Below are 14629 nucleotides of genomic sequence, written 5' to 3'. Positions count from 1 at the left end.
TTATTTATAATACCTTCTGGAAAATAATTCACGTCTGCTATTGTCACGATTCCAGGAATTTCTCAATTAATGTCTCTCTGTTGAATTTTGTTAAAATCTTGATTTCTCTCCTGCTCTATTGAAGTCTTTAGAGTGTTTTTCATTTTCATGAGAGCGAAGAATTACTGTAGATTAAAAATTTTTTTACTCAATTCACGTTCAAAAATTAAATTAATTATAGGCTAACCAGAGGCTAACGATAGCTTGACAAATAAAAAAATAGAGCTTCTTGATAAATCATCTTTAAGTGAAAGTTATATTTTAACAAATTATATACTTTGAGGAAATTATTCAAACTAGCTAGTAAATTTTCTTGTTTTATTTAAAAAAAAAATCCACTTTAATTAAATTCATTGATGCAAGTCCAATTTGTTATAGAGGAATTTCAGAACATGGGCGCTTAATTATTCAACAGGCTCGCCTATTTGAGTACGCATTAGCCGTCGAGTATGTCCGCGCTTGGCCAACATCCGGCGCTTCTCGCAAACAAATACACAGTAGAACAAGCTGAAGTGCGCTTAAGTCAATTAGGTCGGCGCCGGAGAGAGAAGCTTGTCAGAATAATAGCCGAGAAATTTACATTGTTGCCCAACCAAGAGACTGCACTGCAATTATTTAGCTAAGACGAGTGGAATTTGAGTTAAATTTTCTCCCCCGATTTTGTCGTGCGTGTTGCCTAATTCATAATTCACCGTCGACAAAGGGTCGCGGCTGTGGGGGGGCCGTGTCTGCTTCTGGCTGCTGTCACAAGTGACCTTTGTTCGGCAAGGCTTCTTCGCGCGCCCTTTGAATATGCATGCGTTCTGCAGGTGAGCCATTGTTTTATCTGCTCTCTCGCAGCAGCACCACCGAAAGCAGATTATGCTGATTCTCTCGGCACATTATTATTGCTAAGGCGCGTTCTCCATTGTTGTGACGCCGGATTAGTTTTGCAGCCCAGCCCTCTTGACGGGGTCTTGTCGCTTTCGCGACACGCAAACCGAGGTGATTATGTGTGTTGTGTCGTTTGGGCGCTTGTGTTTGTCTCTAGGATTATTTTTGCACCTGACACAACATCTTTTGTTGCGGCGAGAGAGTGACGAAATCTACAAAACGTGCAACTCAGTGAGATAGAAAGCGTCACTATGTTAATTTTACGAATTTTACTATAAAAATAGCCAAATCTAAAATAAATTTTGAGGTATTACCATTGAAAAAAGTTTTTCAACTTTTGCAAAAACTTAATTTTTATTGGAATATTGGTAATGGGAGAAACAACGGACCAGCGTTTGTTTTTTTTCCTAAATATAACCTTTTGTGATTATTCATGTAAAACAGTAAAACCTTAAAAAAAAATGGTTCAAATCCACTTTTCAATTAGAGTTTTGATTGATATAACTACTAAACAAGAGGAATTGTCCACTTTTTTGTGTCAATGGTTTGCAAATTTGAAGGAAAAATTTTTTATTGTAATATAATTATGAAAAAAAAATTCAATCGAATATTTTAAGCATTTGTTTAAAATGAAAGTTTTCCATCTCTTTGCAAACAAAGAGAAAATTAATTAAGAATTGAAAAAAAATTGTTACCTTCCAAAGAAACTGAACAGTTTTAAACTAACAATAAGACTTTTCCAATAAACATAAAATTAACATTTCGCATAAAAAATGTTTACTTCTGGAACTTAACAATTAATTTTCCTTTAATTTTGTAGCAATACTGAATGAAATCTTTAAATAAAAATTGTAATTCCAATTCCCCATTTAAAACTTTTTAATCACGTTCAATTTTGTTATTTACAGCAAAATTTTGATTCCCTCTTGTTAATTAGCATTAAGTATTAATTAGCAAATCCTTTCATTCAATTTTCTGGGTAGAGTTTTAGTTAAGCACACAGTCGTTTGATAAATGGAAATATAAACCAATCACTTCTCTACCCACACTTTATAATCCTACAAACGCTGCTCTGAAAGTTTCCCTCGTAATTAACAAGCCCGCCAAATGTGCGAGCAACTTTCAGTGCAGCATTCGTCAGACCTACGCATTTCAGGGTGGCATTTCTCTCTCTCTCTCCCACGAAATGTTCGACTTCACGAGGGTTCTTCAAACCAATTCCCGCCCTTTCCCAGCGACCATTCTCTCTCTCTCCATGCGTGTATTTTCCCACAACAAAAGTCTCATTAGAGTCGGGCTGAAAATTAATTTGCGGCAGTCAAGTTGGAATGCTGCAAACGCTTCGGAATGCAAACTCTCAACGAGATGGCAATTTATGGTTGGCAAGCGCACATATAAACGCGCGCGCCCTTCCTAAATAATAAACGAGCGCAAGACCTGATTAAATATTTCTGTCGTTCCTACCAAAAATAAAAACGCACGCAGCGTTCCAATAAACAACGAACCGTGAAGCAAACAATGCTGTGCTAATAATTAACTATGTAAAAAATGTTGAACTCGGTGCTGACTGGAAATCTCTCCAGGCCTTCATTCAAAATGCATTTTTCTTTTCTTGGCTTATTGTTTGCTAATTAAGGTGAAGGTAATTAAGGGGAAGATTTAAAATTAATTGTGCAATTTTGAGCATTATTCTTTAATAAAATTGATTACCGCCACGGAATTACTCCTTATTTCCAAAACGTCTGAACCGTCAGAAAATTTCTGAATTAAATTAATTCATGCATGAATTGGCACTCTGTGCATTGCATTACAAAGCGATTCTATTTTCAGTAGTTTTTGTTCAAAAGTGTTTTCATAGCCAGTGTTTAAATTATCATTTTGAATAAATCAGATTGAGAATTTCTAATGCTTAAAACTTCAAATTCGTTTAAAAAAAGAAAAAAGAAAAGTAGGTTTGAAATTAATTTCCATTTTTATTCACTATTCAATTATTATTTTTTTATAATTATTGATTTTTGTGGTTTCCCAAATTTCTCTATTTTATATAAATTTTAAAAATATTTAGTTCCTCTAAGGTGTGAATTTGCCCAGCGTGAACAGAATAAGGAACTATTAAAACTAATTATAAATACAAAATTAATTATATGGGAAAACCAGAAAAGTTATGTTTGCGAGGAAACAATGAACTTCCGCTTTTCCGCTCTCACCCACTTCCTGGAAACGGATTGTGCGCGCCTTGGAGACAAATTGTGCAAATTTATTTGAAGCACGGGAAGTAACTATATGTACACGTGTGTTAGTTTTGCATTAGCGTAAGATCCGGAACGGCAGCAGCAGGTGCGTCGATACTCCGGGGAATGTGAAATTCATCCCGTGCAAGAGACTAGTCAGTTTGGTTTGGCTCTCACGTAGTTAGTTAAGCATGCAAAGAGGAGAGATCGATGGGTGGGCGAGAGATTGTTTGATGCAGTCGGTATGCAAATGAGCCAAGCGAGCAGTGAATTTGCATCTCTCGCTCGCGCACCAGGCGTTCTTAAGTAAGTGAATGATAATTGAGTGGAGCATAATGGCGCAAAATTCATTTCTCGCCCGGCCATAAATCTCGAGGGGAAGAGATGCTATCTCGATTACAGCAATAAATTTCCTCGCCGCAGGAACACCCGCCGCCGGCGAGCACAGTGCAGAAAAGAAGGAGCGAAAGACAGGCATATTAAACGAGGCAAGCCCGCCTCTGATATTTCTAACGAAGCGTGACTTTATTTCTATATCTATCTGCCCATGACGTATTTCCCCGGAAAAAAAAATACTTTTCTTTTTTCGTCATATCATGTTACTCAAGTTGGGCTTGCGAATAAATTGTCGGATTAAAATAATTTGAGTTTTTGCGTTTATCAGATTTTGATAAATATTTTATTCTAATTGGTTGGTTTCAACAGAATCGAGGGCACAGAGTACTGTCAACAGAGATGACACTTTTTTTCAAATTTATAACAGAGCGGAAGAGTGAATACTGGTTAGGCGATCAAAAAATACATATTGTTCATTTAGAAATTGAAATATTATCTAATTAATTTATATTTATTATAAGGAAAAGCAATCGAAGGGACAAACAAATATAGTTTTACTAATGGTATATATTATTACTGTGAAAAGAGATTCGGAAAACGATTGAAGACAAAAAGTGTTCTCTATGTTTTGGCTGTTTTAATTTATTAATGTTTGATCTGGAATTAGAAATTAAATCCATTAACAGCAATAAAGCGATAGCAAAGTTATTTTTATATTTATTCTTTGTCTTTACATTTCATTTCTAAAGTCACATTTTACTATTTATTTTATAATTACATTTCATTTATTTTTTTAGCAATTCCTTGTCTCTTTAAAAAAAAGAACTGTTAAGCTGAAGTATCCCTGGTAAAGTCAGTTTAAAGCCAAAAAAATGTATTGGAGCACACAGCCTTTTTTTTCAAAAATTCCGTGAAACTGCTATAAAAAAAACTACATATATATATTATATGTATTCAAGGCTTAAAGCTCCTTTCGACGTGGCTCCGGAGTTTGCCAGATTCGTCGCAGCGAGAGTAGAACGGCATAATCCTGCATAATCCGAATGCAGAAATAAATCCGCGAGTCTCTCTCGCGGCGCAAAAGCGATCCAGTCGCTGAAATAATCCGCTGCTTTGCGGCACGCGGACGACGTTATCTCGGCACCCACTGTCACTCAAAATGACGTTTTAATCCCGTGCACGCGGAGGCGTTTTAAAACACACGTCACTCTCAGGGCGGAGTTCATTTGCTAATAATTACTCGGCCGCCGCGCATGAGGTGCCGAGTGATTCTATCGCAAGCGCCGGATCTCGCGAAATAACTCCATTAACATTATTACCTCCCCTCGCACGCGCGCCTCCATTAGCGAAATCGTGCTGTGTGTGAATTGGAGCCGCAGAATTTACTTAATTTTGTTCGACTGACTGGGCGCAGATTTGCTTTTTACTCGCAAAAATTGATCCTCTCCCCGATTCAGGCCTAATTTTGTTTGAAGAAAAATTAATGCCAATTTGCAGGATTTTAATTACTTATACAAATCGATCGCGTGTAAAGGGCGTTCTCACTTTTGCTCTTCTGTTATAAAATTTAAAAACAAGAAGTTTCAATTTTCATGGTTCTCCAGTTGGAACTGGTTCGGCTACTTTTCTGTAAGAGGTCCAATCAATTGAAAGAGCCGCTTAATTGTCAATAATCAATGTCTTGTTTCAGCTGCTGTGTGTGAATTGTTTGGAATTAAACAAGAATTAGTTTATTAATCAATTTCTCATTGTATGCTTAATTTATTGTGACAAAAATTACATGTCCCATCTGCGCAGAATATGCTTTTGCTTTTAATTATTGTTTAAATAGTTGTTCTTTATGCTATGATATAAATATAATAAATAAAAAATAAATAAAATATAATGTTAAAAATCTACATTCAAAAAAATTGTCAGTTTTAACTTTAAAACTAATCAGCAAAATTATAATATCATTTAAAAGTGTTTATATGTATATTTAGAAATAAATATTAAATTACTATTTAACATACTGGTTGAAATTCTAAATGTTTGTAATATTTATTTTTTAACAAAAAAAATTTTAATTAATTTTTAAATTTCTAAATAATACTAAATATTAATCAAGCTTTTATGTTGGTGAAATTAAAGTTAGAACACCCATTTTTATCAATTGGCATAGTATAGCTGAAAAAAGCAACTTTTGATCTAAATTTGTTTTGATCTTGTTACAAAAGAGAATTCAATCTTAAAATTTATTAAATTGTTATGAGGGAAGCATCTCAATTGATGATCAAAACTGCGAAACCACTAGCAAGAATTTTTCTAAAATTTCCAGATCAAAAGCCGCGGTTGAAATAATGTTATTTTCTAATTCTTGACACTGGTTAGTTTTTTGTCCCTGGATCTTGAACCACCTTATCTTGTGTGTTTCAGGGCCGACCGCAGCGTGGCCAGTGAACCCGGTTTTGGGCGCGTTGGTGGTCACCGCCATCCTGCTGTTGCTGATCGTGTTTGCCGTGCTAGTCGCCCTTTACAAACGCCACCAGAAGCCGTCGAGGAACGGGTCTGCGGTGGTGTGCAAGGCGCCTCCACCCTGCAACAACGGCGGCGGCATCGTCATGGAGGCGCGCAGGGTGGAAAACGACGAAAGCGCCGGACAGTTGCTGCCCACGGGGACGCCGGTCGGCGGTGGGGACACCGACACCGACCCCGATGTCATTCCCAGCAAACACGGTAAGACGCATTTGATCTTCTCAACTTTTTGATCTGGTAAACTAAGATTTCCACGAAGCACTTCCGCAAACAAGCTATTAATTATCACTATGGGTTGAGGCTCGGATATCCCTCTGTTGGTTTTATTGAAAAATGCACCAATTTTATTTATCAATCCATGAAAATGGCTCATAGGAATCTGCTCAGGGGGTATTTAGGAAGCTTCTGGTTGAATGTAAACTAAGATTTCCACGAAGCACTTCCACAGACATGGTATTAATTATCATCGGTTTACGGCTCAGATATCCCTATGTTGGTTTTATTCCACTTACAATTATTGAAAAATACACCCTTTATAATTATCTCCCCTTCGCAATGGCACATAGGAATTGGTTAACGGTTTATTTAGGAAGCTACTGTTTGAATTTAAAACGCAGCAACTCTCTGGGGAGATTCTCAAATATTAACTTCTTTTAAGTGGCAAAGTAATTCTAAAATAAAATAAATCCCTCAGAAAAATAAGTAAACTCAGAACTTAAATAATTAAATTTAGGATTAATAAAATAATAATCCAATTTTTATTTTACAAATTGTCATTCCATTTAAATAATGTAAAAAATAAAACACTTTTTTAATAATTCATGGTAGACGTTTTTTATTTAATTTTCCGGACTTTTCATTAGATCTGTTCCATTCTTTTTATGACATTAAAATATATGGGGAACTAAAAACTCAGTGCCATATATTCACGCCATGCTAAAATCTAAAATAAAATTTCCACGCAATGTACACAATTAGATTTATCGGCTTAACATTTACTTACTTAGAATTTCTACTACAAATAAAAAAATTGGAAAATCTTTTTGGCAGTATAATTATGATGCATTACAAATTTGTGACAATAAATAAATTTAAATCTGAAGATTTTCCTTTAAATTTATTCAGAAACAATTAAAAAATTTCACTTTCTTTTTGTTGCTCACATAATTATATTTATATTCCTGGAATGCTTCTTATATAAATTTGATCCCACTCTGTAACAAATTAATTAGAGTGAAGACATAAAGTTTGATGAGTGAAAAATTCATTGTTCATGTTGTCTTAAAAATTGTTTCAATTTTCAAAGTAAAAAACTCTATGAAACCCTTTCAACTTCAAAGCTAATCAAGTTAAAAAAAAAACTAATTTGAAACCTTAATAACATTTTGCAGAACGTCGTCCTTTGAAGGGCTTCATGAAAATGTACAAAACGCCTCCGCAGCGGCGGCGAAAAAAGACAGACAGTCCTCAGGAAATGGTGGCGGCCGAACTGGAGGCGGCCGCGGAGGTGGACGCCGAGTTGAGCATGGCGGCGGCCCACGAGCAGCGGATGCTCGGCGTGGCCTGCAGTGGCACCTCTATTAATCATCTAGCTAATAACGTGAGTAATTTCTTTTCCAATCCCGCGTCCGTCCAAATACCAATTCATTCTTTTCCACTTTTAATTAAAAACGCGAGTCGCGCTTCCGTCGAGTACTCGCGCTTTGATCGGCCAAGCGCGAATCGCCAAGAAGTGCATGTTAATTGCGATCCAATCAATTTGAAAACGTGCAGCTATTCACTTGGAAGATTAAAATTTAATTCGCTCTTTGACCTCTGGGACTTAAAAGCAACACTTTTGTTTGACAACCTTTGCAATTAAAATGTCATTAACAAATTTTTTTGGGATGAGAATCTTGTCCAGAAACAAGATAGTTAAATTTTTTAATTGTTAAAGTTTAAATATACAAAATATATTTATTTTTAATTTATATATTTATTTATTTAATTTTATGTTTTGATTTATGTTTAATATAAATAATTTTCATATAAAATATTTTTTTACAATTTAAATCGTAAAGTTTTTTTTATTGCATGAGGTGAAAATAATTTAATTGTTTTTACTGCTAATATAACAATATTATATATTATTCCACACCCCTCCAGAAATGCAGAATAATTTGCATTGTTAACATTAACTGCAGTTCTTGCATGCAAATACATGAAATGGAAGAAGTCTAAATTAATTAATTGAGGCACAAAATGCCATTGATATTATTAAAAGCATGATAATTTGTCACTTGTAAAATTGAAATTATAGCAGGGTATTAAAACTTTCAAAAATGATTTCATCTGGAAAGTTTAGAAAATCCAAAATTAATAAATACTAATAATAATAGTGCATTATTTCGTGAAAAAAATATTTTTTCTTTGGGAAAGAAGAAAAAAGCTTTAAGTAGAAAGTATTAGTTGCAAGTTGTGTTTTATTGATCTATCACAAAGGCAATTGCTGCCCACAATGAGATAAAGCATTATCAAGGCGTTTTTATTTTTTTTCTTTTTCCGTAGAGCCGAAATATTAAAACATGTTTTTTGTATCTTGAATTTTTAAATCAATGCCAGTTATCAATGATTAATTTGGTGAAAATTTAAAAAAAAAAAATGTAGAACAAAATTTTAAATAGTAAAAATTCTTTGAAAAAGAAAAACAAATTGAATGATTAATTCTTATAAGAAAATATGATTTTTTTAAATTGAAATAGAAGAAAAGCCAAATGAATGCCAATTTGTGCTGGATTTAAAAGGAAATTTCCACCTTCATTGTCATTCCGTTGGTGCTCTCGTTGCGCCAAGCGTACCAGTTTAACTTGCTTTTTGCACGTAGGTTAATTTTTTGTGTGGCGTTTCTGTCCGCAGATTTCATCCACGGGGACGCTGAGCCGAGTGCACAAAGGCGTGAGCGCCAGTCCAACCAGCAGTAACGACGACAGATTGCTCATAGACTCGCTGCACGCGCTAGAATTAGTCGCTTCCTCCCGCATGCAAGAGTCGTGCATTTAAAATAAAAAATAGTAAAAAAAGTAAGTTCGGACGGACAATTGTGTCACGTGTGTGGGTGCACCAATAAGGAAGCCAAAGAATGAAAAAAACTGTTTTACGAGACTGCGTCTGATTCTCGAGCTGTGCGACTAAAGAAGGAAGAAAGGAAAACTAAACAAACTGTTATGTCAAGAGGAATTTCTTCGTATGAAAATTTACCTCCGGTTTATTTTGAGGGCGTGAGAATTTTTTAATCGAGGCCTAAACGCCAACACGTTGTATTTGTGTTCAAACAGAAGTACGAAAACAAGTCCATTTTCTCTTGCCGGGATAAACAAAATAATACAAAAAAAAATGGCGTAAAGTTCATGCCAATGCATCAGTTTGTAAACTTTAAATTAATCAGATGGAAAGTTCAAATGATTCAATTGGTTTTTGGCGGGAAAACTTATAAAAAATCAAGTATTTTTCTCAGATCAAAACAATATTGAGGTTTTTATTTAAAAAATTATTGTAATTCTGGTTAATTCTATTTTGGATACAGAAATGCAGGGTTTGGGCTCTAATAAAATAGTAGCAAAAATTACACATCTTTGATTGTTCTTACAATTAAAATTGTTTCTTCAATAGCTATTTTGTTATAAAAATTTTTAGAAATGCTAAACATTTTTTTCAAGTTTTTTTTTTATATAAAATATCAAATATCTAAGTAACAAAATTACAGGAAATTTTTTTTATTTAATTATTGATTATTGACTTTATTTTTAGGTTCCAAAATATCAGATTATTGTAGATGCCTTCATTTTAAAACTGAATGAAAACCACCCACGAACAGAGTGAATTAATTCCACTTAAATGTGAAAAAGATGGCGACCAGAGTGTTTAATTATTTTACTGTTCTTATATGCATTGAATGTTTTAGAACAAATTATCAAATTAACAATATGGTTAATTGAAAATTTTGGCTCTAGCCACAGGTCTGTATCTCAAATTTATTCAAAGATATATAATTTTAATCTTCAATTGCATTTTGCCAGAAAATCGCTCTCTGTATTCTCAAGTTTTTCCTCCGCCAAAATCAATAAAATTAACTTTCTTTTTTCCACCTGAATTTTTTAAAGTAATCAAACTGATTTTTGACTTGAATTAACGCCGCTGCGTCAAAATTGCATGATGACTGTAGGCATTTTTGTGCAGAGCAGAGATATATTTGTCTCGAGTAGCACAACTTTACTGTTAAAAATTAATTTAATGAATGGAGACGTACTGTACACACTCGCGACTAACAAACCCCCAGACTCTTCTCGTCGGATAAGCCGCTCCTGCTCTTGATGGAGTTTGTTATAATTGTAATGTGCGTTTTGCGGTTCGAATTCGCAAGCGGAAACTCAAACGCAAACTCTCTCTCTCTGTTGGTTCTAATCTATATTTAACAGTTAAATACAACAATACAAACGAGAGCCACGCCGCAATTGTCGGAGGTGCGTAGTCGCGGTGACTACGCGCGGCTGATCACGCGCCAAAGTGTAAATGTGTGATAATTTATTAATAATTAATTAATACATGAAAACGAGACGATATATTAAAAGCATTATTAACTGATTGTAAATTAATGCATGACCCATTCGAGGCAGAAGCGCAGGAGAGGATTCTTACAATTGTACATAACTACCGACGTTTAAAAAAAGAAAGGAAAACCCTCCTATATATCTGTAAGTTATTGATATGTTGTAACAATAAAGAGGAATCATGTTTTCTATATCATCCAGAATTTTATTTCATTGAAAATATTAAAATTATAATGATGAATGAAACTAAAAAAGTCGAATTAAACTATTCTAAATACATTTTATAACACGACTGGTAGAGTCAATTTTTAGTCAGTTTCATCTTGTAATTGTATATGAGTTTTAGGACTATAAATACTATAACACAGTGAAGTGGCTGAAATTAAATTTATTTCAGTCTAGCAATTAGAAGGTTAGCTACGGGCAAAAGGGGCAAAAAGATGTTGTAAATGCGACCTGAAAAATTATAAACAGAATCTCATTTAAATTTCAATTCCTAGTAAAAATTATTTTCCAAAAACCGTTTAAACTAAAATTTTATGAAAAAAAAAAAGCATTGTTAAACTAGTACATGTCATGTATTAAAATTGCTGTGTATGTGACTTTTTTGATGAAACCATTAAATTATTTTGGCCTCTTTCTAAAAATTTGTGAATTTTTCAGAAAAATAATGACATCCCAGATCAATTTCAAACCAAATTCATAAAGAAACATTTCAACAATAAAGTATGAATCAATATTGGTTTCAATGCATTTATTTCAACCAAAATTCTTGGTATAGTGAATTTTTTTTCAATTTTAAAGCCAATTTTTTTAATTCATATCAGTCTTACGATTCCTATTCTGGTTATTTACTGAAATCTTCTTTTTTAATATTCAAGAGAGGAGAATTAATCAGAAACCCACACTTATTGAATTACAAGAGATCGTTTCAGATTAGATGACAGGCCGAGCAAATTGTTAAGAGCTCTCCGTCTTCAATTAATTTGCTCCAGGGATTGTTCCGATGTCTGATTCTGTGCATCTGGCGAAGGAGCCAAGCCAACGTGAGAATGGCACGCTCGTCGCCCACGGTCCCCAGCGAGACCCGTCCATCTGTTCGTGGTGCAGGCAGGTATATCAGAGTGCACGTCCAAGTGCAGCAGTGCATTGCAGATGAGACGTGCACCGTCCCCGGAGGTCCGACAAACACCGCCGCCCGAGCTCCGTAGAATTCTAATCGAGCAGCCTCTTAATTGCTTCCCCAAGGCGTCCTACACACTTATCTAGTCGGCGGTAATGCATTAATTCCACTGCTAAACAAACACAAGGCGTGTTTTGTGCGTGGAATAAGGAAATGAACATGCGCTGAAATTTCAGTGCACTTTGAAAAACATTAATTCTCGGTTAGAGTAAATTTAAATTGAAATTAATGGCACATGGGAGTGACTCAATGTAAAATTGAAACTAAATTTTAAATTGTCATTGGATGAAACTTAAAAAATGTAAAAATTAAAAATTAAAATTGTTGCAAACTTTAAGAGCTATTATGCGTCTCCATTAAGGCAAAATACTTTTCCAGTTTCCCCCTTTCATTCAATTTTCTAACTTTATCTACCAAAACAGGGAAATGCCAAAAAATACTTTGATTGATTTCTGCAGAAATTTCAAGGCCATGGATATGCAAAATTATCCAAGTTAGGCGGTATCGACAAATAAAGAGGGCACAGACCATTTAATCATATTTTTAATTGAATGCACTAAATTAAATAAGGTACTGTTCAAAAAGTTATTAAATATTATTAAAGTGTAATGTTCTTTCTTTAAACTTATAAAGTATAATTTAATATTTTAAAAAAAATATTTTACGACGTAAATTATCAAAAAAAAATTTAATCAATCTGTTTAATTTTGAAAATAATAAATAAATAAATAAAATTTATATATTTAATTTAAATATATTTAATGATAATATTATTAAACCTGTATCTGAATGGAGAATAAATAAATAAATAAACAATAATTGCGGAGATTCATTAGACTTAGCTCTCCCGGGATAAAAGATATCCCAGGATAAATAAAGGGAATAAAATTTAAACCACTGTCCTAGTTTAAATATTTTTTATCCCGCCGTCAATTTTTAGTCTCCAAATCAATGGGGTTAACTTTTCTTAGCCCCTTCAACGGGACAAACATTTGACCCGCGCTAAAATCAAATCAGCTGGTTAATAAAAAACCCTCAACATGTTCGCGAACTTTTTAAACTTTGGCCAATTGCAACGAACAACTTTTTCAAATCAGAATTTTGTGAGGATCATGGAAGTGAGGGCAAAATTGAAACCGAAAGCTTTTCTCATTTGTGGAGAAATTATATTTGCTAAATATTTTAATTACACTTTACAAATAAAAAAGGAAAAAAAATAGTGAATATGAATAAGTAAAAATGTTTATGATTTTCTTTCATCTGAAGTGTTTTCCAAATATTTAAAGACCTATTCATCAAAGTGAAATTGGTCAAATAAATCTTTTTCTTATGACTATCAAATCAAGTATTCAACAGATCCAACAGTTTTGCACCTCCGAAAGAGTTGGATCCAATTTGATCCAACAGTTTTGCACCGACAAAAGAGTTGGATCCAATTTGATCCAACAGTTTTGCACCGACAAAAGAGTTGGATCCAATTTGATTCAACAGTTGTTGGATCCAATTGGATCCAACAGTTTTGCACCGACGAAAGAGTTGGATCCAATTGGATCCAACAGTTTTGCACCGACAAAAGAGTTGGATCCAATTTGATCCAACAGTTTTGCACCGACAAAAGAGTTGGATCCAATTTGATTCAACAGTTGTTGGATCCAATTGGATCCAACAGTTTTGCACCGACGAAAGAGTTGGATCCAATTTGATCCAACAGTTTTGCACCGACAAAAGAGTTGGATCCAATTTGATCCAACAGTTTTGCACCGACAAAAGAGTTGGATCCAATTTGATTCAACAGTTGTTGGATCCAATTGGATCCAACAGTTTTGCACCGACGAAAGAGTTGGATCCAATTGGATCCAATTACAGTTTTGCACCGACGAAAGAGTTGGATCCAACAGTTGCATTGAAGAGTTGCTATATTTCGACGTAAGACGAATGTAGAACTATGTTTCGACATCAAGTCAATGTAGAACTATATTTCGACATCAAGTCAATGTAGAAATATATTTCGACATCAAGTCAATGTAGAACTTTATTTCGACATAAGACGAATGTAGAACTATATTTCGACATCAAGTCAATGTAGAAATATATTTCGACATCAAGTCAATGTAGAACTTTATTTCGACATAAGACGAATGTAGAACTATATTTCGACATCAAGTCAATGTAGAAATATATTTCGACATCAAGTCAATGTAGAACTTTATTTCGACATAAGACGAATGTAGAACTATATTTCGACATCAAGTCAATGTAGAAATATATTTCGACATCAAGTCAATGTAGATATATATTTTGACATCAAGTCAATGTAGAAATATATTTCGACATCAAGTCAATGTAGAACTATATTTCAACATAAGGCGAATATATGTAGAACTATATTTCGACATCAAGTCAATGTAGAACTATATTTCAACATAAGGCGAATATATGTAGAACTATATTTCGACATCAAGTCAATGTAGAACTATATTTCGACATCAAGTCAATGTAGAACTATATTTCGACATAAGACGAATGTAGAACTATATTTCGACATCAAGTCAATGTAGAAATATATTTCGACATCAAGTCAATGTAGAACTATATTTCAACATAAGGCGAATATATGTAGAACTATATTTCGACATCAAGTCAATGTAGAACTATATTTCAACATAAGGCGAATATATGTAGAACTATATTTCGACATCAAGTCAATGTAGAACTATATTTCGACATCAAGTCAATGTAGAACTATATTTCGACATAAGACGAATGTAGAACTATATTTCGACATCAAGTCAATGTAGAAATATATTTCGACATCAAGTCAATGTAGAACTATATTTCAACATAAGGCGAATATATGTAGAACTATA

General features: G+C 33.9%; 1 protein-coding gene across 3 annotated transcripts in view; it reads left to right on the top strand.

Annotated features, from left to right (window-relative positions):
* LOC132193354 (hemicentin-1) overlaps positions 1–10739 on the top strand; it is a 186111-nt gene extending 175372 nt beyond the window's left edge. For all 3 annotated transcript variants that reach the window (XM_059613974.1, XM_059613971.1, XM_059613972.1), the window contains 3 exons: positions 5895–6194; positions 7385–7593; positions 8889–10739. In XM_059613974.1, coding sequence (XP_059469957.1) covers positions 5895–6194; positions 7385–7593; positions 8889–9032 — 653 coding nt within the window. In that variant the 3' untranslated portion in view covers positions 9033–10739. The remainder of the gene's footprint in view (positions 1–5894; positions 6195–7384; positions 7594–8888) is intronic.
* The last annotated feature ends 3890 nt before the right edge of the window (positions 10740–14629 follow it).

This window comes from Neocloeon triangulifer, unplaced genomic scaffold, assembly GCF_031216515.1.
Source record: "Neocloeon triangulifer isolate White Clay Creek 2 clone unplaced genomic scaffold, ASM3121651v1 ptg000004l, whole genome shotgun sequence".
Taxonomy (NCBI): Eukaryota; Metazoa; Arthropoda; class Insecta; order Ephemeroptera; family Baetidae; genus Neocloeon; species Neocloeon triangulifer.
Note: the sequence above shows the minus strand (reverse complement) of the source record. Positions and strands in the feature narration are given on the sequence as shown.